Source organism: Mixophyes fleayi, chromosome 1 (genome assembly GCF_038048845.1).
Source record: "Mixophyes fleayi isolate aMixFle1 chromosome 1, aMixFle1.hap1, whole genome shotgun sequence".
NCBI lineage: Eukaryota > Metazoa > Chordata > Amphibia > Anura > Limnodynastidae > Mixophyes > Mixophyes fleayi.
The window spans coordinates 308,851,760-308,875,718 of NC_134402.1; the positions used below are offsets into that span (position 1 = coordinate 308,851,760).

Here is a 23,959-nt window from a genome sequence, read left to right on the forward strand (position 1 = left end):
TTTCAATTAGCTAAAAAACAAGCAAAAAAAAAACAACTACAAAAACATTCACCTCATAACCACACATGTAAACAATGTTATTTCATAAACTTATTTTTATTTGGAATATTCCAGATACAGACATGGTTCATTCCAGATGCAAGTATATATTATCATAAAGCTGTACTTCCTCTTGATTCTGACCTGATCTGATTATTAACAGGTATCAGACAACGTGAGGGAAACATTCACAGAAGTCGGTTTAACCGTAAATTTGTTAACTGACTTTTGGATAACTTGAAGTGGCAACGATTCATGGCCAACCACACAAGAGTAAGACTCTCCAGATGTCCAATTTTCAATACTTGGTAGGGTCAAAATGCTATAGACTAGATAGGTTTTCATCCCATTGGAAGAAATTTCCTCCACGGGTTGAGTGATTATATGTTTTTCCATTTGCATCTCTTCATCTCCTTGCAACCATGTGATGAATATATCTTTTGGATAGAACCCTCTGACCAGACAGGTCAAGGTGACGCTTTCTCTTCTACCTACTTCATCCTGGTGTGGTGGAAAAATATAAATGGAGGGAGCCTGTGGGGATTTTCCTAGTAGCAAAAACAAAACAAAAAAAAACTCACGTAACTGTAACAAGTCTTATATGCAAATACATGCCAATCATAAAACAAGTAAGAGCCACTTATTTCTATGTTTTCTAATTCACTTGATGCATATTTGCTAATAGGATACATTTGTTATTAAAGTCAGTATAGTTATATTATTGAAGAGCACTTGCAGTAAACTATATAGTTGAGCACTGAATACCCTTTTCAGAAGAAACAGCAATTTCAGTAGAAACCACCTTACCATTGTCTTTAGAAAGAGTGACATCATTGATAAAGGCAAGTGCAGGATGTTTCACTTTGCACACAAACTTCTTCTTATTCCAGTCATCAGCACACACAGTTGCAATTCCCTTGGCAGAAAAGGTGTTATTCTTTTCCTGGTATTCTTCAGTATGTGCAAACGTGTTCAGATGTTCACTGGATCCCTCTTCATACCAAGAGATGTTTAGCCCTTTTGGACTAACCATATTCGTAACCAAGCAGGTGAGTGTAGCCGTTTTTGTTTTAAACATGCTTTCAAAAGTTGGAGGAATGGCAAACACCTTTATGGCAATGGAAGACTCTTGGGGATCTGAAGAGACAATCATGGAGGTACAGGAAAGACTAAGAAAACATCTGACAATGTACAGAATGTAAAATAACAAAGATTATTCTATACATGCGATTTCTATCTACCTATGGAATGGGGCCCGTCCAATCTACTCAATACAACAGGTACCCTGTAAACCAGCTTTAATCTAAATATTCTAAATAAAGAGGAAAAAATCTTTCCACTGCCAAACTAAACTTAAACACACACACATATAATTACTTCTGTTATTTTTGTTCATTTTCCTTACTGATTTTGATAAATTACACATGTGAATTTGCAGAGCTGCATAAAATTATCACATCACAGCTATATAAATAGGAAACTTGGGCGGGATCAATCTTTTCAATGGTGATCTTGTAAAGAATGACCTCCCTTCCCCTAACCAAATTAAACAAAACGTTAGAACTTAAGAAAAAACGATTCCTTGAGCTTGTATATATTCAAATACAAACACACACATAACATCACAACTGTGGAATTGTTCTGATTTTTTTGTTCTGATACAGTTCAAACTATTGGTAGATTTTACAATGACAGAATATTAATTAGCTCAGTGCTGGTCATGTATATAAATGAAAGGGTCTTGTGCTTGCAGACCAAATAATAAAGTATGTAAAGGTGGGGGCCACCAAAAAGTCTTGGTAATTTTGCATATTCAATGATTTATTTGCTTTGCAGAGCTGGGACAAGTAAATGTGTTAATCAAAGGGAAATGAGTGAATTTTGTAGATTCTATTGGTAAAGACGTGAGACATTTATATCACTTGACAGCACACTTTTGTGAAATCATAACCACAGAAATAATCAGATATGTGTAGTAGTGTTGGACCAGTTACGGAGAGTAGAACTAGTCACACATGGGTCGATCCCATAGCTTTTCTGGAAAGCTATGGATTATGGTGACAAATGATCACATACAGGGGACATCGCCAACTAGTTTTATGAGCATACCCAAATTATTATTGTACATTGTGCTAGTCATAGGGCAACAGGCACTGTTAGACCTATATGCCAATATTGCTACTGATATTGCAGAAGTATATGTAACCCCTGGGGATGCTGCAGTTGGACTTGAGCACCCAGGGGCTAATAATCACAATTGCATCAGTAAGAAAAGAGATGCATATAGCTATTTACCAGTCAAGGAGAAGGAACTACATCTCCCAGAATGCTGTTATGAAGAGGGGGCGGAGCCTAAGAAGACTGAGAAACCAGAGGGCGGAGAGAGAGAGGGAGAGAGGAGCATCCTGGGAGAGACTGAGCTGTGTGACCAGTTCAGATAGGTGACCCTAGGCAGAAGGGCACTGGATGAGTGATCTGAGCAGAGAGAGCAGTCTGCAGAGATATCAAAGCTCGGTGCAGTTCTGAACAGAACCTGCTGGAAGCCACAGTTTGAAGCTGTAGGAGGAGGTTTGCATGCATCTCTGAAGAAGGACATTTTACAAGTCAGCCATTTTGGAGATAATCAAGTTCAGACCTGTGACACACTGGTGCAGATAAGTTACTGGTTATTTTTATCTATCTGTTGTTGTTCAAGTGGGGTTTGGACTATATCTGGCCACAAGGGCTGAAGAGTTAGGGATAGATGGGTGGGCAGGTAAATATGCACCAAGTGTGTGTCTAATCAGCATTTGTGGAACTACAAGTCCCAGGATACAAATTAGAAAGGATTTTACAGTTGTTGCTAGAGGAGGGTCTGCATACTGTGACTGCTGTACCTCACTGCAAGTGATTTAAAGATCTCCAAAATCTGCAAACTGGACACATGATGTTTCCATGCCATGCTGCATACATACAGAAGGGCCCCAACTTGCAGTGCACTGCTCTATTTGTGTGGTGTGTTTGAATACTGCTGTGTGTGTTTGGCAGTACATTGTAGGGCTATAAGGGAAAATATATAAATTCACCCTGCAAGATATTCACAGTATCAGGAGCAAGTAAGATATCTGATATATTTTTTCATGTGTATAAAGCTGTGACAGTTAATGGTTATATTGTTATATATTATATTATATTGTATGCTGTTATTGATTTATTGCGAGTTTTTGTGTTAACTTGGTGTGCATAGTAAGAAGTGGTGCGCCACTTTCATCCACACTTGTTTTATTACTGTATTGTATTGTTTGCACTATTATTTCAAATTATATCAAAGTATATTTTTCTATAAAATTACAAAGCTGCATTTAGGATTTCCATTTAAATAAATGTGCCTGGCTGGCTTTTGCAGCACACATTTTGTCACAGAGTGTTAATACTGGGCAGGGGGTTTCCCGAATCTCCCCCTGGTGTATCTTTTGAACACCCCCCAGAAGAGAAAGCAGAGATTCGGGTGGAGGCACTGAAAACCAAGTACCAAGGTGAGAAGCATCTGCGTGGTTCAATATATATATATACCCTCACAACGCTTAATACACAAGGGGGTGTTACAGTGGAGGCACTGCTGAGATACTGAAGACACACTCAGTGAAACCCATCAGCACAGACGTCATGGATAGTATAAGAGAAGAAGTGTTTCTGTGGTGTGAACAACAGACTGTGGCCCCAACTCGATGTTTAGGGATCTATGGTGACTCTCAGGGAGTGACAGATGAGGAAGTCCTGCATGTGCTCCACAGGATTTATGGGGTAGAACATCCTAAAATCCTTGGATGGAAAGGTAGAGACCAGCATAAGACCAGTCTGATCCTCTGTGAGACGCAAGCAGAATTGGATAAAGATTTTCTTCCCTCCCTCGTTTCTGGGCCACAAAAACAACAATGGCATATTGTGATACCGTTAAAGCCAAAACAGTTAGTCGCAGCACCTCTTAATGCTGAACTTCCAGATGGAGATATTAACCGACAAGTATTCCCTCAGGCCAGGGAAGAGAATTCTCAGTCACTCTCCAGTACTAGGAAAACTGATGAGGATCAAAGCGAACTGTTCCTCACTGCTGTACAGAAACTGGTAGACCAGTTAGGAAAGTCACAGCATGAAGGGGGCTACAGAAGGCTCCGGCTCTTCTCAGGAATAAAACCAGTCCCTACTGGGGAAGAAACTTACGAGGCATGGAAAGAGATGGCTTCCCAATACCTGGAGGAATGGCATTGCTCCGAACCCTATAAGAGACAGCGGATCGTTGAAAGTCTGCGAGGTCCCGCTGGAGAACTAATCCAAGCTGTACGGAGAAGTGACCCCCAAGCCACTGCACGACACTACTTAGCGACTCTAGATCAGGAATATGGAATGGCAGAGGATGCAACAGATCTGCTCTATCAGCTACGCCACACCTATCAGGAGTCAGGGGAGACATTGTCCAATTATATCTATCGGCTGGACAAGCTGATCCACCTTATTGTGTCAAAGAAAGGAATACCCCTAGCAGAAGTAGACGACAGGCGTATGCAACAGTTGTTACGGGGTGCTCTGTCCCATGACCCAGTAGCGATGAAGATAAGAAATGCTCAACTGGGACAACCATCACCTACTTTTCTTCAGTTGATACAAGATGTTAAACAAGAGGAAGCTATAGTTAAATCCCGAGAGAGGGTGACCAAGAAAGTCAAGGTCGTACAGTCAAAGCCCGAGGCTGACCTTCCCAGCACTGAGTTAATGAAGATTGTGGAGAAACAAGGTGAGCAGATTGCTCAGTTGTTGGAGATGCAGAAGCAGATTCAAGCACAGATGCTGAAATACCACACTACCGAGCAACTGCACCCGAACATCCACCCCCGGCAAGTTCTCGAAGCTAACACTACTCGGAAACAGAACAATTGTTTCACTTGTGGAGAAGTTGGGCATCTCGCTAGACAATGTCCTCAGAGGAAGGGAGGAAGGTGGTCACCCTCACCATCCCACCGGGATAGGAAGCTTTCGGAAAACTGAAAGGGAGGACCAGGAACCCCCACACTGGCCCTCTAAAGAAAGCTGACATTAACACTGTGGGGAACTCTCACCTGGAATGGGGTCTTTTGCCCAAAGGATTGCTGGGACCCTCTCCTCACGTGCCGGCATGTCTAAATGGGAGACCTTGTATGGCCTTGCTAGATAGTGGTTCACAGGTGTCCATTGTGTTCGAGAAGTGGTACCGAGATAATCTATCTGACTTGCCCATAAAGCCATTGTGTGGACTGACCATCTGGGGTCTGAGTGACAAGAATTATCCCTACCTTGGGTACATCACTGTACCTTTGAAGTTCCCACGGGAAGTAGCTGGAATAGAAGAAGAGGTGAACGTGCTTGCACTTGTCTGTCCTGAGGCCGAAGGAGAACCTCGAGATGTCTCAGTGATTATTGGAACTAACTCCCATTTGTTCGAGATACTGGCCAACTGGTGCCAAGAGGTGGGAGGAGCAAGTTATAGTAAAACACTTAAGATTCATCCTATGTGCCTTGCTGCTTATAAGAAGAAAGAGGAAAAAAAATCTCAGAAAGAAACCACATTACAAATAGGAAGTTTTGATCAATGCTTTAATGGTAGTGATGCTAGTCAAGAAGACCGACACTGGCTAGTTATGCAAATGCTACAAAGAGAGGCTGCCTTCTCTTCGGGGGACTGGGATTTAGGTCTAGCGACAGGAGTGGAGCACCACATAAGGCTAACGGACGACAGACCTTTCCGAGAACGGTCAAGACGCCTAGCCCCTGCTGATTTGGATGATATTCGGGAACATTTAAGGGAGATGCTAGAGAATGATGTGATTGAGAGATCTGAGAGTCCCTATGCTTCTCCTATTGTGGTGGCTAGAAAGAAGACGGGAAAAATACGGATGTGCGTGGACTACCGGACATTAAACAAGCGCACGATTCCTGATCAGTACACTGTCCCTAGGATAGACGAAGCCCTTGATTGTCTTCAGGGAAGCAAGTGGTTTTCTGTGCTAGATCTACGCAGCGGGTACTATCAGATATTGATGAGTCAGAAGGATGCTGAGAAAACCGCCTTCATCTGCCCGGTTGGATTCTTTCAGTTCAAAAGATTGCCACAAGGATTATCAGGGGCTCCAGCCACTTTCCAACGATGCATGGATGATGTTGTGGGTGACATGAATTTCAGGGAAGTGCTGGTATACTTGGATGATTTGATAGTATTTGGCCAAACATTGAATGAGCACAACGAAAGACTCCTCAAGGTATTGGATCGCTTAATAAAGAAAGGGTTGAAGTTGTCCCTTGACAAGTGTAGCTTCTGTAAAACCCAGGTCAAGTATGTGGGATATGTTGTGGATCGGGAAGGAATTTCTACAGATTCAGCGAAGATAGAAGCGGTGAAAGAATGGCCTCGACCAACAATACTGAAGGAATTAAGGTCTTTTTTGGGGTTCTGTGGCTATTACAGAAGGTTTGTCCCAAACTACAGTAAACTTGTCAAGCCTCTTACAGATCTAACTCGAGGTTATCCTGCTCCAAGAGGTTCCCATCGGAAAGAGAAACCATTGTTCCGGGTAAATGATGCGTTCGGGGAAAGGTGGAGTGAGGCTTGCGAACAAGCTTTTGAAGGATTGAAAACCTGCCTGATTCAAGCGCCTGTTCTGGCATATGCCGATCCAGAGTTACCATACATTCTGCATGTAGATGCCTCCTTTGAGGGACTTGGGGGAGTGCTATACCAAGTGCAAGAAGGAAGGTTAAGACCAGTCTATTACATCAGTCGAGGTCTCTCACCCAGTGAACGGAACTACCCGGTGCATAAGTTGGAGTTCCTGGCCCTTAAGTGGGCAGTTGTTGACAAACTTCACGACTACTTGTATGGAGTACCATTCGAAGTGCATACAGACAACAATCCCCTCACATATGTGCAGACCACAGCAAAGCTAGATGCAACTGGGCACAGATGGTTGGCGGCGCTGGCCATTTACAATTTCACAATAAAGTACAGGCCTGGGAGAAGAAATGTAGATGCCGATGCTTTGTCAAGATTACCGGGAAGGTTTGTGGAATCTCAGGAAGAAGAATGGATAGAGTTGCCAGCTCCAGAGGTGAAGGGGATGTGTCACGAGGGACGTGTGGTCGTGCCTCCAGTCAAAGAATGCTTAACAGCTCTAGGGGCAACGACAGATGCACTACCAAGACAATATTGCTGGCTGAGTCAAATGGAGCTCAGTGATCTTCAGAAGTTGAGTTCAAGCCAAGTCAAAGAAGATCAGCAGAATGACTCCTCTATAGCAGCAGTTAGGTGGTCTGTTAAACACAGACAAAGAATCCACCCGAGTAGTTTGAAAACGGAGGAAGCTATTTTGCTAAGCAGACAGAGAGAGTCATTGGTGGTGAAGCAGGGGCTACTGTATAGAGAAACCAGCCGCAAAGATGGCAGAGAGAGGAAACAGCTAGTATTGCCAAAGAAGCACCGTCCCATGGTTCTCCGTGCGTTGCATGATAAACACGGCCACCTGGGAATAGAGAAGACCATGAGTTTAATTTCAGATAGATTCTACTGGCCGAAAATGGAGATAGACATTGAGAGTTATTGTAAATCTTGTGGGACATGCATACTTCGAAAATCCCTCCCAGAAAAGGCTGCCCCCTTAAAGAATATATCCAGCAATGGGCCTTTAGAGTTAGTCTGTATTGACTTTCTATCAGTGGAACCGGATGAAAGCAACAAGTGTAACATTCTAGTGGTGACAGATCATTACACCCGTTATGCTCAAGCCTACCAGACAAAAGACCAGAGAGCTGTGACCGTGGCAAAAATCCTATGGGAAGAGTTCTTTGTCCACTATGGACTGCCTGCCCGCATTCATTCAGATCAGGGTCGGGATTTTGAGAGCAAGCTAATAAAAGAACTGTGCGAGGTCTGCGGGATAAAGAAGTCCAGGACTACTCCTTTCCATCCCCAAGGAGATCCGCAGCCGGAGAGATTTAATCGGACCCTTCTCAGCATGATGGGCACTTTGGACACTAAAAAAAAGGCACATTGGAGTAGGCACATCAGCCATTTGGTCCACGCCTACAATTGCACGAAAAACGAGTCCACGGGGTACTCCCCATATCTCTTAATGTTTGGAAGGGAGGCTAGATTACCAATCGATATCTGTTTTGGAATGGACACTGCTGATCCCCAAGAAAAGCCCCATTTGAAATATGTGGAGCAGCTGAAACAAGAACTAAAGGAGGCCTACAGACTAGCGGAAGCAGCTGCATCAAAAGCTGGACAACGAAACAAGGGTCGTTATGATCTACAGGTCAAGGAGCATATTCTGGAGCCAGGTGACAGGGTTTTACTTAGACACTTGGGCCTCCCGGGGAAACACAAGTTAGCCAATCGTTGGCGAAAGGATCCTCATGTTGTGGTTGCAAAATTGCCAGACATCCCAGCCTATCGAATTAGGCCCGAGGGGCTAACAGGCCCTATAAAGACATACCATCGACAACATTTGCTTCCCATCAGAGATGGTGTCCGGTTTTGGGAGGAGCCTGAAACAGATGAGCCAAAAGTGTCCACACCCAGAAGATCACGGCGAATCAGAGAACCGACCACAGAAGAAGATGATGGAGATGATTGGGGGTATGATGCTCCAGGTAAATTGGGAGAAATAGATTGGAGACAAGATACCAGAAGGCTCACTAGGTCTACCGAGGGGGCCGCTGTAAGACCTCCACAAGTAGAAGAAAGGAGAACTATGCCTGCCATTTCAGATGAAAGTGTCAACCCAAGAGTAGCTGGACGGTTGGATTCTCAGTGTTCAGTAGAGGAAGGCTCTAACCAGGAAGTTGACATGGATGGGGACGTCGTTGATCCAGATGGAGGATGCACTGAACGCCCCAACAGGGTGTTGGGGGGAGAGGAAGGGAACCCACCAGTCCAGGGTCGGCCTAAAAGGACCCCTAGAGCCCCAATGATGTTGACTTATGATAGTCTAGGTCATATGACTGAGATTCCTAAGGTGATTCATCCTAGCTGGGTCTATCAGTGGCCATATCTGACTCCCATATCTGTTATGCCAGGGCCTGTTGTGTATGGATGTGAAAGTGTATTTAGACAGGATGTCTTAACCCCTTTAAATTTGCAGGATGTGGGACAAGCCTCATCATTTGTTCATTGTGGACTTGCCCCACAGGGGGAGTGTGTAACCCCTGGGGATGCTGCAGTTGGACTTGAGCACCCAGGGGCTAATAATCACAATTGCATCAGTAAGAAAAGAGATGCATATAGCTATTTACCAGTCAAGGAGAAGGAACTACATCTCCCAGAATGCTGTTATGAAGAGGGGGCGGAGCCTAAGAAGACTGAGAAACCAGAGGGCGGAGAGAGAGAGGGAGAGAGGAGCATCCTGGGAGAGACTGAGCTGTGTGACCAGTTCAGATAGGTGACCCTAGGCAGAAGGGCACTGGATGAGTGATCTGAGCAGAGAGAGCAGTCTGCAGAGATATCAAAGCTCGGTGCAGTTCTGAACAGAACCTGCTGGAAGCCACAGTTTGAAGCTGTAGGAGGAGGTTTGCATGCATCTCTGAAGAAGGACATTTTACAAGTCAGCCATTTTGGAGATAATCAAGTTCAGACCTGTGACACACTGGTGCAGATAAGTTACTGGTTATTTTTATCTATCTGTTGTTGTTCAAGTGGGGTTTGGACTATATCTGGCCACAAGGGCTGAAGAGTTAGGGATAGATGGGTGGGCAGGTAAATATGCACCAAGTGTGTGTCTAATCAGCATTTGTGGAACTACAAGTCCCAGGATACAAATTAGAAAGGATTTTACAGTTGTTGCTAGAGGAGGGTCTGCATACTGTGACTGCTGTACCTCACTGCAAGTGATTTAAAGATCTCCAAAATCTGCAAACTGGACACATGATGTTTCCCATACTTGCCGACATTTTATAATTTACGTCCGGGAGATGCAAGGGGGAGGTGGGCGTGTAGGGGGCGCGGCTTCGAAATTCGCGTCATTTTAGCCCCGCCCCCGTGACGTGATGACGCAAATCGCGTCATTTTACAGCGGGGGCAGGGCCAAACGCCGCGATTCCCGGTGAATCGCGGCGTTTGAACCGAATTCTGCCCACTTCACTAGGAAGTGGGCAGATCAGGGAGATTGCCATACTCTCCCGGGAGTCCGGGAGACTCTCGCGAAATGCGGGAGTCTCCCGGACATTCCGGGAGAGTTGGCAAGTATGATGTTTCCATGCCATGCTGCATACATACAGAAGGGCCCCAACTTGCAGTGCACTGCTCTATTTGTGTGGTGTGTTTGAATACTGCTGTGTGTGTTTGGCAGTACATTGTAGGGCTATAAGGGAAAATATATAAATTCACCCTGCAAGATATTCACAGTATCAGGAGCAAGTAAGATATCTGATATATTTTTTCATGTGTATAAAGCTGTGACAGTTAATGGTTATATTGTTATATATTATATTATATTGTATGCTGTTATTGATTTATTGCGAGTTTTTGTGTTAACTTGGTGTGCATAGTAAGAAGTGGTGCGCCACTTTCATCCACACTTGTTTTATTACTGTATTGTATTGTTTGCACTATTATTTCAAATTATATCAAAGTATATTTTTCTATAAAATTACAAAGCTGCATTTAGGATTTCCATTTAAATAAATGTGCCTGGCTGGCTTTTGCAGCACACATTTTGTCACAGAGTGTTAATACTGGGCAGGGGGTTTCCCGAATCTCCCCCTGGTGTATCTTTTGAACACCCCCCAGAAGAGAAAGCAGAGATTCGGGTGGAGGCACTGAAAACCAAGTACCAAGGTGAGAAGCATCTGCGTGGTTCAATATATATATATACCCTCACAACGCTTAATACACAAGGGGGTGTTACATATAAGTAGCAGGAAACTTTTTACTTAAGGATAAAAACCCTCCTCATTGTTTAGTTCTTTACTGTCCTTTTCAGTAGGTGGATGAATCTTCTGTACAAATAACAGCCACTCTTTAGTTTAAGTGAATACCAATTTGTACAGAGAAATGATCAGACCAAATATTTAAGCTACGGAGAACAAGTTCACAGTCCACACTGGGTTTATATTGTCCATGGACATAATATTGTGCTATTTTACTGAATTATTAGGGTCACTGCTTCCTATTTCTTGTTACATTTATGCAGAAATTGACATTAAGGAAAAACTTGCCTTGTATACAGCCTAAAAAATGGTTGAAAAAGTAGATTAAGGGGCTCATTTAAAGTTTCACGTATGTCTGTATATTTTAGCTGAATTCATATTTCCGTAGTGCACATGTGCATCAAAACTGCGCAGGCATATGTCTATATATACATTTTTGCGTATGTTTGAGTTGCATCTGCATATGCCTGGAGAGACGGGACAGGGAAGTATAGACCTAGTACACTAAGGCTGTATCCACACATATACCATTTAGGTGGTGTATCTCTTGCGGGTGCTGTTGCACAGATATACACAGATGAAGATGACTATCAGCAGAACTAACTAGAGGCTTCTGGTTGGCTGATTGCATCCTGACCAATCTAGCTGATTCTCTCTTCGCATTACCTTTGCATTTTGAAAAGCAAAACAAGTTATATTTGTCTTTAATTACATTTATTTTGTATTTAATTACATTTTATATGGCCATATTATAGCTGTCAAGACAATGTTCTCTCTTGTGTATATGAAAAGTCATTACATTATTACATTGTGTACAAATAGGTTAATGTGATTTTGACGTATACTACCAACACTGTCAAGTCACATCGCTACGCTATCTCTAAACTATCATGGGGGTGTAAGTATACCATACTTACCAACTTTCTGATCTTCAAATCCGGGAGCCTGCGGAGGTGGTGGGCGTAACGGGGGGGAGGTTCCAAAATGCACGTCATTTTGGACCCGCCCCCATGACGTGATGATGCAAAATGTGTCATTTGACAGTGGGGGGCGAGGCCAAACGCAGCGATTCACCGGGAATCGCGGCGTTTGGTACTTAATTCTGCCCACTTCACTAGGAAGTGGGTAGAATTATCCAGATGCGGGAGATTGCCACACTCGCCCGGGAGTCCAGGAGACTCTCGCAAAATGCGGGAGTCTCCCGGACATTCCGGGAGAGTTGGCAAGTATGAAGTATACATACGTGTAAGCCTAAAACACGTCTAGCACAAATGCTATTGTTTTACAGCTGGATGTATCTTGAGGTGAATTTGACAGAACATATGCACACAAATGCCCATTTTCTTGTATGCATTTCATCCTACATACATTCAGGGTGTATATATGTCCACTGCTAAATAATCTCCTAAATGTGCATCATCCAGAGAAGCTGACAGAAGATAGCTTACTTTCTAAACATCCATTTCCCTTCTAATGATTTAATACTTTAATGCTAATACATAGGCAATGTTCTGTAAGTCATTCAAGCTTAAATAATAACGGGTGTCTGAAATTTGCTCATTGAAAAATGAACACACACGTCTAAAATTGATAACAATAAGGCCATAATTAAGAAAGAACAAACATTTAATTTCCCATTTGTTCTATGATGGTTGAAGAAAGAAGGGGGTTTTGAGGTTTTGAAGTGTGCTTATTTTAATTTTTTTGTACTCTTTTGAAATAATGAGCAGGAGTCTTTAGGATCAATATTCTGGTCTCAATCTCATTAATTAGCACAGTTTTGCAGACCAGGACTGGGGAAAAGCTCCAGCACCTGTTGCCACGAGCTGGTAACCTCTGGAAGGAGTTAGTGCACAAAAACAATGTCTCCCCTGCCAGAGACACCAGCCTAGGTCTGCAGGGAACCCCGCATTCATGATCTACCTGTTATAGGGGAAACCAGCCAAACATTTGTAGTGCTGAGGCTGATTGGGGGGGCAAGCTGGCTGTTTTTTTAAATTATTATTTGTTTACAGCAATACACATGTGGAATGGTGAAGCAGAAAATGTACTTGCAGATTGCATACCTCGTCTTTACTGTACATTGACTATGTGCATACTCCCAGTCCCCGCCCCTTTCCACCACTGAAATCATAGGCTGTAGTAAGGGTCCTTTCTGCTTCAAGATGAATTGGATGTTGCTGCACTCTCTAGTGTATGGTAGTTTAAGGGCATGCGCAGTGCGAATTTACGCTAAATACGGCACACATTGGCATTTACCTTCCTTGATGATTCAGGCCCCCATGTTTATAAACCTGGAGCTTGTCTAGCAAATACAATTACAATCACGATTTATAAAAGTCTCTCACAGTCTACTAATACTTCATGGTGTCTGCTAATTAATAATTTAAATAACCAAGCTTTAAACGATTATTCCCAGACCATGGCTGCATTCTTACCTGAACATCTGCTAATACTCTGCGAGTAGGATTTATGCTGATGGGTCACCTGACAAATGTATGTGTCCTCTTTATTCCAGCTCTGTTTATTCACATTTAGTACACTCTTTCCAAAGTAAGTTCCTTCTTTGGTCAACATTGGGCTGAAATCCTTGCCAGAGTTCACAACCCTTTCTCCATTCATTAGCCAGATAACTGAAGCATCACGTGGCCAGAAGTTGGAGATGATGCAAACTAAAGACAAATCACTAGCTTCAGTATTGTCCTCACAAGAAGGTGCCATAATCTGTATGTCGGGGCTGTTGGTCTCAATGGCAATGTGATCTAACAGATAAACAAGATATATTGGGGATAATTACTATAACTTTATTTTGACGCCATTCACATCCCCAATTAATAGTTGTTGCAGTAAACATATAATGATTTGGACCAATATAAGAAACAACTGTTACCGTACATTTCTCCTTTTTATTCCAATAAAAGGAATAATAAAAATTATTTTCATGATGTAGGCTAGATTCTATGGGCCTGATTCATTAGGAAAGTTAAGCAAAAAATTGAGTAAATTTTCTTACTCAAGTTTCTGGGCAAAACCATGTTGCAATGCAAGGGCTGCAAATTAACAAGTTGTATTGTTTTGAGGAATTATAGTATTTAAATGAGCTAAAAGGGTTGAAATGATGTATTTTTATCAGCGTTCCTTGCTGTACGGAGAGGCACACAGCCATTTCCACTCGCAGAAGGACTTGTGTTTTACACCAGCAGCCAGATGGCAGAGATTGGGTCTAGCTCAATAGTTTTCATAGGACATATTTTGTGTTAGCAAAGTAAAAAAAAAAAAGATCCAAACGCACAAAAGTGTCACATGTAATAAAAGTGATCCCAATGTCCCTTCACTCTCATGATTAATGTAAGCTATATTTGAGAATTATATTTGTTTAAAATTTATTTTAGGAAATGGATGGACATTTGTTGGGACATTTAGATTTTTCGCTGTGTGCCTCAGGAGATTTTTCCACTTCACCACAGGCCAAGGCGCACTTGCAGTATGTGGTGGCATATCCCGAGAGCATATAATAGGTATGCACCTTCACATACACAGGGAAGTCATCTAAGCACACTGAAATACTATGTGCTGACTAGGATATAATAAAAAGGTTTGTTTTTACAGCTTCCAGAGCAATGTAATTGTATCCCTTCCTGATTGACCTCACTTCTGGTGGATTAAATAACCCTTCACTGAAATTACACTATAGCATATTCATGTATAGTTGTTGCTTGAGTACAATATCAAGTGAGATGCACTTGTTAGCATTACATATATAAGTAATGGATGGCACTGACACACCAGTTATTAGTTTAGTAACATTGAGTGCATCAATTTGCACCACTCAGTGACTTTCTTCAGACCCACCAGTGTACTGAACAGATAACTGTAAAAATAACCTAATACTGCGGTAAGGATTCTGTTGCACTGCACAAGGGGATGTAAATGTGTTTAGTGTCGCCACCTCCATATACGTATCAGATGTGAGAGTCAATACACCTCCATTTATTCTCTCAAAATGCATCCATCTATATTTATATCGGAAGGGAGATTTGCATGTTACATCTGTGAAGTGAGAATCATCGTGACATATTGTGACAAATGTCGGCAGACATTTATACATACTTGATTACTCTCCAAAATGCAGGAGTCTCCCGTACTCCCAGGATTTATTTTAGTTTAATTATTTATTTTATATTAATTTAAGTGCAGACACTAGAGCTGCTCTTTTTTTTGCTAGTTTCACTGTGACCTATATTAGTTAATTATTAAAATAATTCATTTAAAATAAATGTAAAATGTTTTCTAAAAAGGACACTTGAATTATATCAGAAATTTCCAAATCCATGGGGAATCATAGCTCCCTAATATTAAAATCCAGCTGGCTTTTCTTTTCCAAATGTGTTTTCTTATGCTCTTCTCATAATTTTTCTAAAATATAAAATTAGATACAGATATCTGATGACTCAAAATGACAGGGCTTTGTTATAGGCATCAGTGTCATTGAAAATGTTTACTCATGCTGTCCTTCCAATATCTAGCTATAGTACCTATGTACTGGAAATGACACACCTCACCAGTGACAAGGTATACATCATTGTTCAGCATTGCATTAAGGTGAGTGGGGCACAGCATCTACACCTGTCTACAGGCAGGGCCGGATTAACCATAGGGCTAACTGGGCTACAGCCCAGGGGCCTATGGCATCCAGGGGGCCCTTGAAAGTGCTCAGCAGCAGTACTGAACGGTCGGGGGCGGGGGGCCCCCGGCACGATCAGTGCTGCTGAGCACTTTCACTGCGGTCCTTCTCCGGCGCGCTGTAGTCTCCTTACTGAGGAGATCTCGTGAGTCTCACTCTCACGAGATCTCCTCAGTAAAGAGCGTACAGCGCGCCGGAGAAGGAAGTAAGTGCCGGGGGGAGGGGCTGGCAGCTCGGATCATGGGGGGGGGGGCCCTCACGGGGGAATGGAGGCCCCCTTAGCCCAGGGGCCTCCATTCCCTTAATCCGGCCCTGTCTACAGGAGAACAATATGGCAATAATTTGCATTTGTTTAATCCTATTTAGATTGTGCAATTATAGACTGGTAAAGAGGAGAGAAACAAAATATTTAGCATTTGTATTTATTAATGCTGGACTTTGTAAAATTAAATTATTTACCCTTTGCTCATATAAACATACCAGTGCTTCTAAAGGTTTGTTACCCACATCACTTACCAACATGAATTTCTTTCACAACATCTTGCTTGTAGCAGGGCTGCTTCACACCACAAGACACTTTATCTGTCGAGCCCCATACTTTGGTGGCAACCTTGTATGAAACCGTTCTATTGTTCTCATTTCCGGTTGTGTCTATCCTAGCGGTTTTACCATCAAGTTTTAAAAATATTTGATTAGCATTCAAATTGCTACCCAGAATGGAGCAAATAATTGTTCCATTGTTATACAGCAAATCTTCTTTGCAGGGCAATTGCAGGTCCACAACGGGTGTCACAAAACTGCCTGGGCAAACTGTGGATAAATATATAGTCACATTTAATTAGCATTTCAGAGCAAGGTTCTTATTGCCAAATCAGATATTCTTTATTTTGGCTTTTTAAAAGCAGAGCTAAGTTCAAGCTATGTCTACATGTAGAAAGGCACTTGAAAGGGAAAAGCCAGGAAAGTGAATAGGAGAGAGAATAGAGGGTTCCTAATGAGCACGGTAACCATCAAAAGTTGGAGATCACATTTAACTAGTGACAAATAAGGTCCCCTCTCCAGTTGCACAGGAAGTGGGAATTGTAGTAAAATTAACACTAGAAAAAGAAACGGTTTTGAAAAATTACAGTAGAGAAGAGTAGGTCATTGATAGAACGTGTCCTGGGGAATGATAGTGTTCTAGGCATTGGCTTAAGTAGGCATATTTGCCTGGATATAGCGCATACATAACTGTACTTGGTGCTCACTCACATTCTATAGATGGGCATAATCAAAACATAACATAATGTTTATCCACCAAGATGTAAAAAATATTGAGACATATTGAGAAAATATTGAGACATATCAAGGTAATCTGCTGCATGAGAGCTAAACATGCACCTGAATGGACAAAACAAATCGGAAATTTTTGATTAAAGTTTTCATAATCTTCAAATGAGGAAACATTTCTGCTAAATTGCTGGTAATAATTTCAGAAGCCTAAAAATCTTTCTAGTGTTCACATTTTGAAATGTCACTAGTCTAAATAATTGTTAGGACCTTGAAAGTGTCAATTTAAATGCTTTCCTTGGAAATAACAATAGCCTAGAAAGGGAAACTCCAAAGTATTTGTCCAATTTGGCACATATAGAATTTTAAGGGAGTTGCCAGTTATAAATCATGTCACGATAGTGATTAGGAAAAAATATATATAATTTAGATAGCCCACCTCATTTTGAAAACAAATTCTAAATAGTAGCATTAAAAGTTAGTAAACTTTGGGGCATGGCTTGGTAGCCATTCTGGATGGACGTGTGTTATACTTGCTCCTGAACTAAGCATGGAAAATTACCTACCAAACAGGTTTTCCCGAGCCCTTATTCCACCAGAAATGGGCTCAAAAGGACATGTGTTCCATCTTGAGTCCCATATCGCCTGTGACTTACCCAGACTTGGGGCCTTTGGCGATCTACACGCAGGAAACTCGATTTTCCCACTTCCATGATCATCTGACTGGACAGATCTGGAGGCAGACAAATCCCCTAACAACTAAGTGGGACCTCTGACTCATACTAACCATACCTCACCTCGCTCTTTTTCATGGTCTTAGACCTTCCGCCTCGCTTTCATCATTTAATCTGAGATCAGATTGACCACTGGGATAGATCAATACACTCAGAAATGTATTTTATTGAACAATATTGCTCGATATAAGCTTGAGAACCCTATAGATTTAGATTATAGCTTTATGCTTTTTATTGGGGATTGTTCCCCCTTGAGTCAAGTCTCCGTAAGTTCATGCTGACTATGACTTGATGGAGTTGGTTTCACTTTTGGGCAGGTCACTTTACCTTCAGCTGTTATTTACCTGTTGTTGAGTGAACTAATTTGTTGGTTTCTTATTGCATTTACATGTTTGATTACTACTGCCCATACATCACAAATATTTATGTTTCTGGGAATTACCCAAAACCGCAGTTGCCACTGTCTGGCCACCGCCCCGCAAATGAACCCCAAGTACACAGGATGTGCTGCCTTGTTAACTCGGAAAACATTCCCTGCTAGTCAGGTTGTTTTCTTTCCATTCCCACGACTTTACTCTTACTAAGATCAACACTCATAGACCCTCTGATCCCCATTTGGTTTGGCCTCTTTGTGCTCACTCTGCACCTCTTAGGTAACCACTACGTCCCCAGAAAGCCACCATGAAAAAAGCCTCAATAGATTTTTCATATAGAGATCCACAAGTATGGTTCAATATATGGACAGGTCCCTCAATCAACATCCAACAACACTAACCACACTTTACGCACCCAAAATAGGAAAAAAGGGCACTTTTCATATATTTTTTCGCTAAAATCTCACAAACTGAAGTGGGTCACATGTTGGTCTGAAGGGTCTTGTCTAGACTTCAAACTTGATAGCTCACCACCAACACCAACGACCAGTGCCGTTGCCAGCTTAGATATAAGCTCCAGAATCAGTGTCTTTAAATTATCTATGTAACTCTTGGTGTGTCCTATATTGCAGTGATAGAACTTACACACATTACTCAGTCCTCTACAAGGTCTACTCTAGAACAGACATGATCATAATGGACTCTAACACTAGACGTTCACTTGGAGCAGCTGGGGTCTCCCCTGAGTCCTGATCTGATCATTCAGCTATATCTATCGTATTGGATATTCTCCACTTTGCTCTCTGTGTCACAAATAAAAGAGAGTAAATGATCATCTTTTTTTAAGATTTCAAAAGATTACAGAATTTCAAGATAATAACATCCGAACTGATACCACTCCTACACTCAGATGGAAAGGTCACAAGGGCTCACAAGGCAGTTATTAGAGGCATTCATATCAGCTTGTCTTTTTATGAGAAGAACGCTTTTGCAAGATTGGACCTAACTGTCCGCCATCAGAAGTATTCTAAACGCAAACATGTATTAAACTCAGCACTGAAAGGCCAGCTTGATAAATTGCTCACATCTAAAGCAACCAAGACTCAGTAATGGTTTCAGCAGAGGTTTTATGAGAGGGGAGACAAGGCAGACATGATCTTATTAAAGAACAAATGCACATGTAATAGAATTATCTCTATCAGAGTTACAGAAAATCAACCTATTTATGATGCCAAAAAAATTCAGAGAGATTCCAAATGTATTATGTCTCTCTTGATAATTTTCATTCACCTTCATTAGTCATGGATCTACCAACAAACATTTTTTAGAATTGTTACGTACATGTGCTATGTCGCACAAGCATCTGCTTTACATAATGTAATCACAGAGGACATAATCCTACAGACAATAAAGTCCCTCAGGAATGTACCTACTCCTAAGCCCGATAGACTAATAGAGGGGAATTCAATTCGGCCGCGCTCAATGTGGCATTAATTATATTACCGTTACTAAAGTAATTTTAACCCTGATTTCTGAGCCGCGGGCAAAAACCAGCATTTAAGATTACCGTATTAACAGTAATAATGCGCACTATTACCATAATATTGGTAATTGTGCGCAGGTCTCGCTACTTTCGGCAGTAACGCGGAAAATTTAATTCTCCCCACAGCGTCTTATAAACAAATTTGCGAACGCCCTAATGCCTATGCTCTTATTCTTGATGAATGCTGTTTTACAGGGCAATACATTTGAAAGAGACACCACTAGACACCAGACTTCATTGTTATTCCTAAAGAAGGACATGACCTCAGCCTGTGTGCCAACTACAGGCCTATATTGCTTTTGAATGTGTTTGCTAAATTGTTAGTGAACAGGCTTCTATTATACCAGCATTGTTTCACCCGGAACAAGTAGGCTTTATTCCGGGACACCAAGCTACAAACAAAACAAAGAGAGCAATAGACTTAATCTATGCAGCCAATAAACATTTGTCCCCTGCTCTGGTGGTTAGACACTGAGAAGTCTTTGACAGGGTTTACTTGGCTTTTTCCAAGATGCATGCTTAAGAAAATGGGCTTCCATTGTCATTTTTTATGTGGCACTGCAGCATTGTGCCACAATCCCTAAGCCCCAGTAACTGCTAATGATGCTGCCTTGGTCCCCTTCCTGATTGCAAATAGTACCAAACGATGTTGTCCTTTGTTCCCCCCTCTGGAGGGGGGAAAATAACGGGTATAAAAGCTGGCACCCCAGAACTTAAACTATCCATGTATGTGGATTATGTCCTCTTTCCTTCATTAATAACTCCAGGCACATGGAGAACTATCCAATTTTAAAATCAACACTGACAAAACTGAAATGAAAGTATCTAGGTGACTTCCTGTCCAGACATTATAATCAGCTTTATGAGGCAAACTTCCTGGTCTTGTTAGACACTGTAAGAAAAAATCTCATTGACTGGGATATTCAATTCATATCTTGGGTAGGAGAATAGCAGCAGTTAAAATAAATCTATTACTTACAATTCTACACTTAATTCAAACTCTCCCAATCAAAGTCCCCTTGTCTGTACTAAAAGAATTACAAAGCTTATTAGCTAGATTCGTCTGCTCAGGTAGAAGACTCAGAGTACAATCCCGTAGCTTATATTGACATCAAGGCTAGTAATAATGATAAATAGAAAATAAGCTTTAGATGCTTAATAGCATTTCCTTACCTGAACATTTGCTAATATTGTGCATTGAAGTTTGTCCTTTTAGGGTCACCATACATGTGTACCTGTCATCCTTTATTCAACTCTCTCTGCTTATATTCAGTGTACTCTTTCCAGAGAATAAACCATCTTCACCTTTCCAGGCTTTGAATCCAGAGTTAGTTGCATCATGACGTACTCCATTCTTAAGCCAAAGAACAGAGGCCTCATTGGGTTTAAAGTCAGATACAAGACAAGTTACAGGCACAATGCTCAACTGCGAATTATCCTCACAAGTAGCCAGTAAGACCTCAGTGTGGGGATGTGTAACAGTAACAGAAGTCCTCGTGCAGTCTGAAAGTAAAACCAATACATTTTTAGTCTGAGAGAACCATGTAAACCGGATCAGCCGCATGGTATAGCAAATGTTAAATAATGTCATGCATCCCAAGGTCTAAGAAGATTACATTATATATAGGACCCCTTAATGTATAGCAAAGCATAGGGATAGTATAAGTCATTGTGGAGTCCAGTGACTATATAAGCCTGGTGTACATTATTCCTTGCCATACAGTATATAGAGTTAAATATACTGTTCTATATATCATAATGTGAATGTCAAACAAGGAAAGTTGCTTGTATGAGGTAGTCTTCTTATACATATGTGTTTTATTTGCACAGATGGTATACCAAGTATAAGGTTATACATAATATATATATATATATATATATATATATATATATATATATATATATATATATATATATATATATTATCTATATATTATGAACATATATAGATATTGACAATATGTCTTTTTACATGCTGGGTGGCTCTAATAAAACCCACCTTCATTCAGTTCCTTTTTGTTGTCACCAACAGAGCAGGTGTATTTATTTTTATTCCAGTCGGTGGAACTGATGGTCAGAAAGCTGCTTACTGCGCGAATGACACTGGTATTGATTGGGGGAAGCTGTTTGGCTTTACTGTTATCCACATCTTTCCATGTTATCTTCTTGATATCTATCGGTATGGCATCTTTAAGAAGGCAGCCAATGGTTAAAGTTGGATTGTTTTTCATCATTTCACAGCATGGGATCAATGGGAGGAGGATGCCATCTGATTTGTCATCTAGGAGATTAAGCAGAAATATGAATTAAGAAAGTCCAAAGAACTGTTTACATGAATAACTTTAATAAAATGCAATAGATATTAAAGAAAACAGTGTTTGCACAGTATGTGATTATCATTTTACTATACTACTAATCCTTCAATAATCAAGAAATGACTGTTACATTCTCTTGTTCTGTAGCAAGTGGTATTACTGAATAATCCACAAGGATACTTTTCAGTGTATTTCAAGGATAGTTTCTAATGCAATCTATGGTAAATGTAATCCCAGATGCCCAGGAGGACCTGGTATAGATTCAAATGGTACTCCAGCTTCTCAAACGTCATCTAAAATAACTATTTAATTATGACTTTGTTATCAAAGGATAAATAATATAAAGGGGTAATAAATAAAACAAATGAAACACATAAGGGAATAATTAAAGGTTATCTTCTCAGTCTTTCCCTCTGCAGCATTCCGTCACAATATCTTCTCAGAAACATAGCTATAAGACATGCTGACAGTTTCCTTTCTCTCATTTTAAAAAAAGATGTACGGGCTTCTCTTCCTATCCCAAACCCTGCCTATCAGAGTCCCTTCAAACACCCTCAGCTACCTGCAGAGTGGCATATCATAATTCATTTGGTTAGGCAGAAAGCACAGAACCTGCCAGATAGTCCTCTTTAGGCACTCCAGGGATGGAGGCCTTGGCCTTCCCTGACTGCAAAAATATTATTTGGCAGCCACCCTTACTCAAATAGTGTTTACCCATCCCAATACTCAATTTAGACTTTGGGCAGACACCCTACTTATGCTGTCCCCATATACCCTATTTTGGATGGACCCTAAGAATAGACCTCAGATGGTTCTCATACCCCCTACCCTGTGCTTCTCGCTCTGCATTTGGAGTTACTGTGTGTATGATTACAAGCTGACAGAAAACCACAATAGAACGGTGCATCTCCTCCAGACCTCAAACCTAAAACATATAAACATTGTACAAACCACAATGTTAAATACCTCCGGACTTTATGCCCCCTAACTTCATCCCCGAATGCTTTGAGCTCCGTGACCACTTCAATCTTCCACAGAGTTCCTATTACCAGTACCTACAAACTTGCCACCTTTATAATACTAAAATTAAAACATGAGCACCTCTTCAACCCTCCACCTTTGGGGCTCTCTGCTTAGAAGAAGATCTTCCCCTAATGGCCTAATCGCCACCTTCTATTCCCTCCTAATCAAACATGGTCAACCTGAGAAGGAATTGCATGAATGTCGCTGGGGGGAGTACATGGGAGAGATGTTGAAACTGCAAGACTGGGCTTGCATCAGGAGTGGGCAAAATTTATTAAACAGAACTCATATAAAATTTTGTTCCGGTGGCATTTGGTCCCAACTCGGCTCTGTGCTATTTACCAGACCTTCTCAGGCCTTTGCTGGTAAAATTGAAGTGCTGAGGGCACCTTGTCCAATATCTGATGGGGTTGCCACAGAGCAGAGAGATTATGGCGAGAAGTCCATGATTTAGTTAACGCAATTAAACAAGTACGTCTTCAATCCAATCTCTCCTATTTTCTGATCTCTAATACACTAATGCACACTCAGAAACTAATAAGCCATCTACTCGCAGAATCTAAATGCCTAATAGCTCTCAACTGGAAAACCAGATCCGCCTGTGATCCCTGCCTTTGTTGAAAAACTCTGGCAGATCAACAACCTTGAACATATCATTAGCATAATACATCACCGCCCTATTCAATTTCTCAGTTTCTAAAGTCCCTGGTCCGCACACTTTGAGTTTAGCTCCACACTCCACACAAAATACAGTCCAGTTTTATTCACGCTCTAGCTCAAACCTTCACTTAAAATCCGGTTTACTCACTTTCTCCCCCTCCATTTCCCCGTACTAACGCCTCCATGTTTCCCTCACACGCCACCCCACGTGGCTCTAATAAGGCACCTAGTTTACATTTCAACATTCTTTGAAGGTTGTTATTTAACATTTTTTATGTAAATTACTAGTCTTACTTATCAATACAAAACCTTTTTGACGTATATTTTTCTGTTATAGGCAACCCCATCCCTTTTTTTCTTCTGTACCCCTTTCTTTAATTCTTCAT

The 23,959-nt window shown here is 41.3% G+C and overlaps 1 gene segment (V, D, J or C); it reads right to left on the reverse strand.

The window, feature by feature from the left end:
- Positions 1–113: 113 nt before the first annotated feature.
- On the reverse strand, positions 114–21,855 carry LOC142158026 (immunoglobulin heavy constant mu-like). The segment is given in 6 exon segments: positions 114–587; positions 847–1,176; positions 13,410–13,733; positions 16,172–16,465; positions 20,749–21,078; positions 21,575–21,855. Coding segments are annotated over 5 exon segments (1,392 nt in total).
- Positions 21,856–23,959: the final 2,104 nt, after the last annotated feature.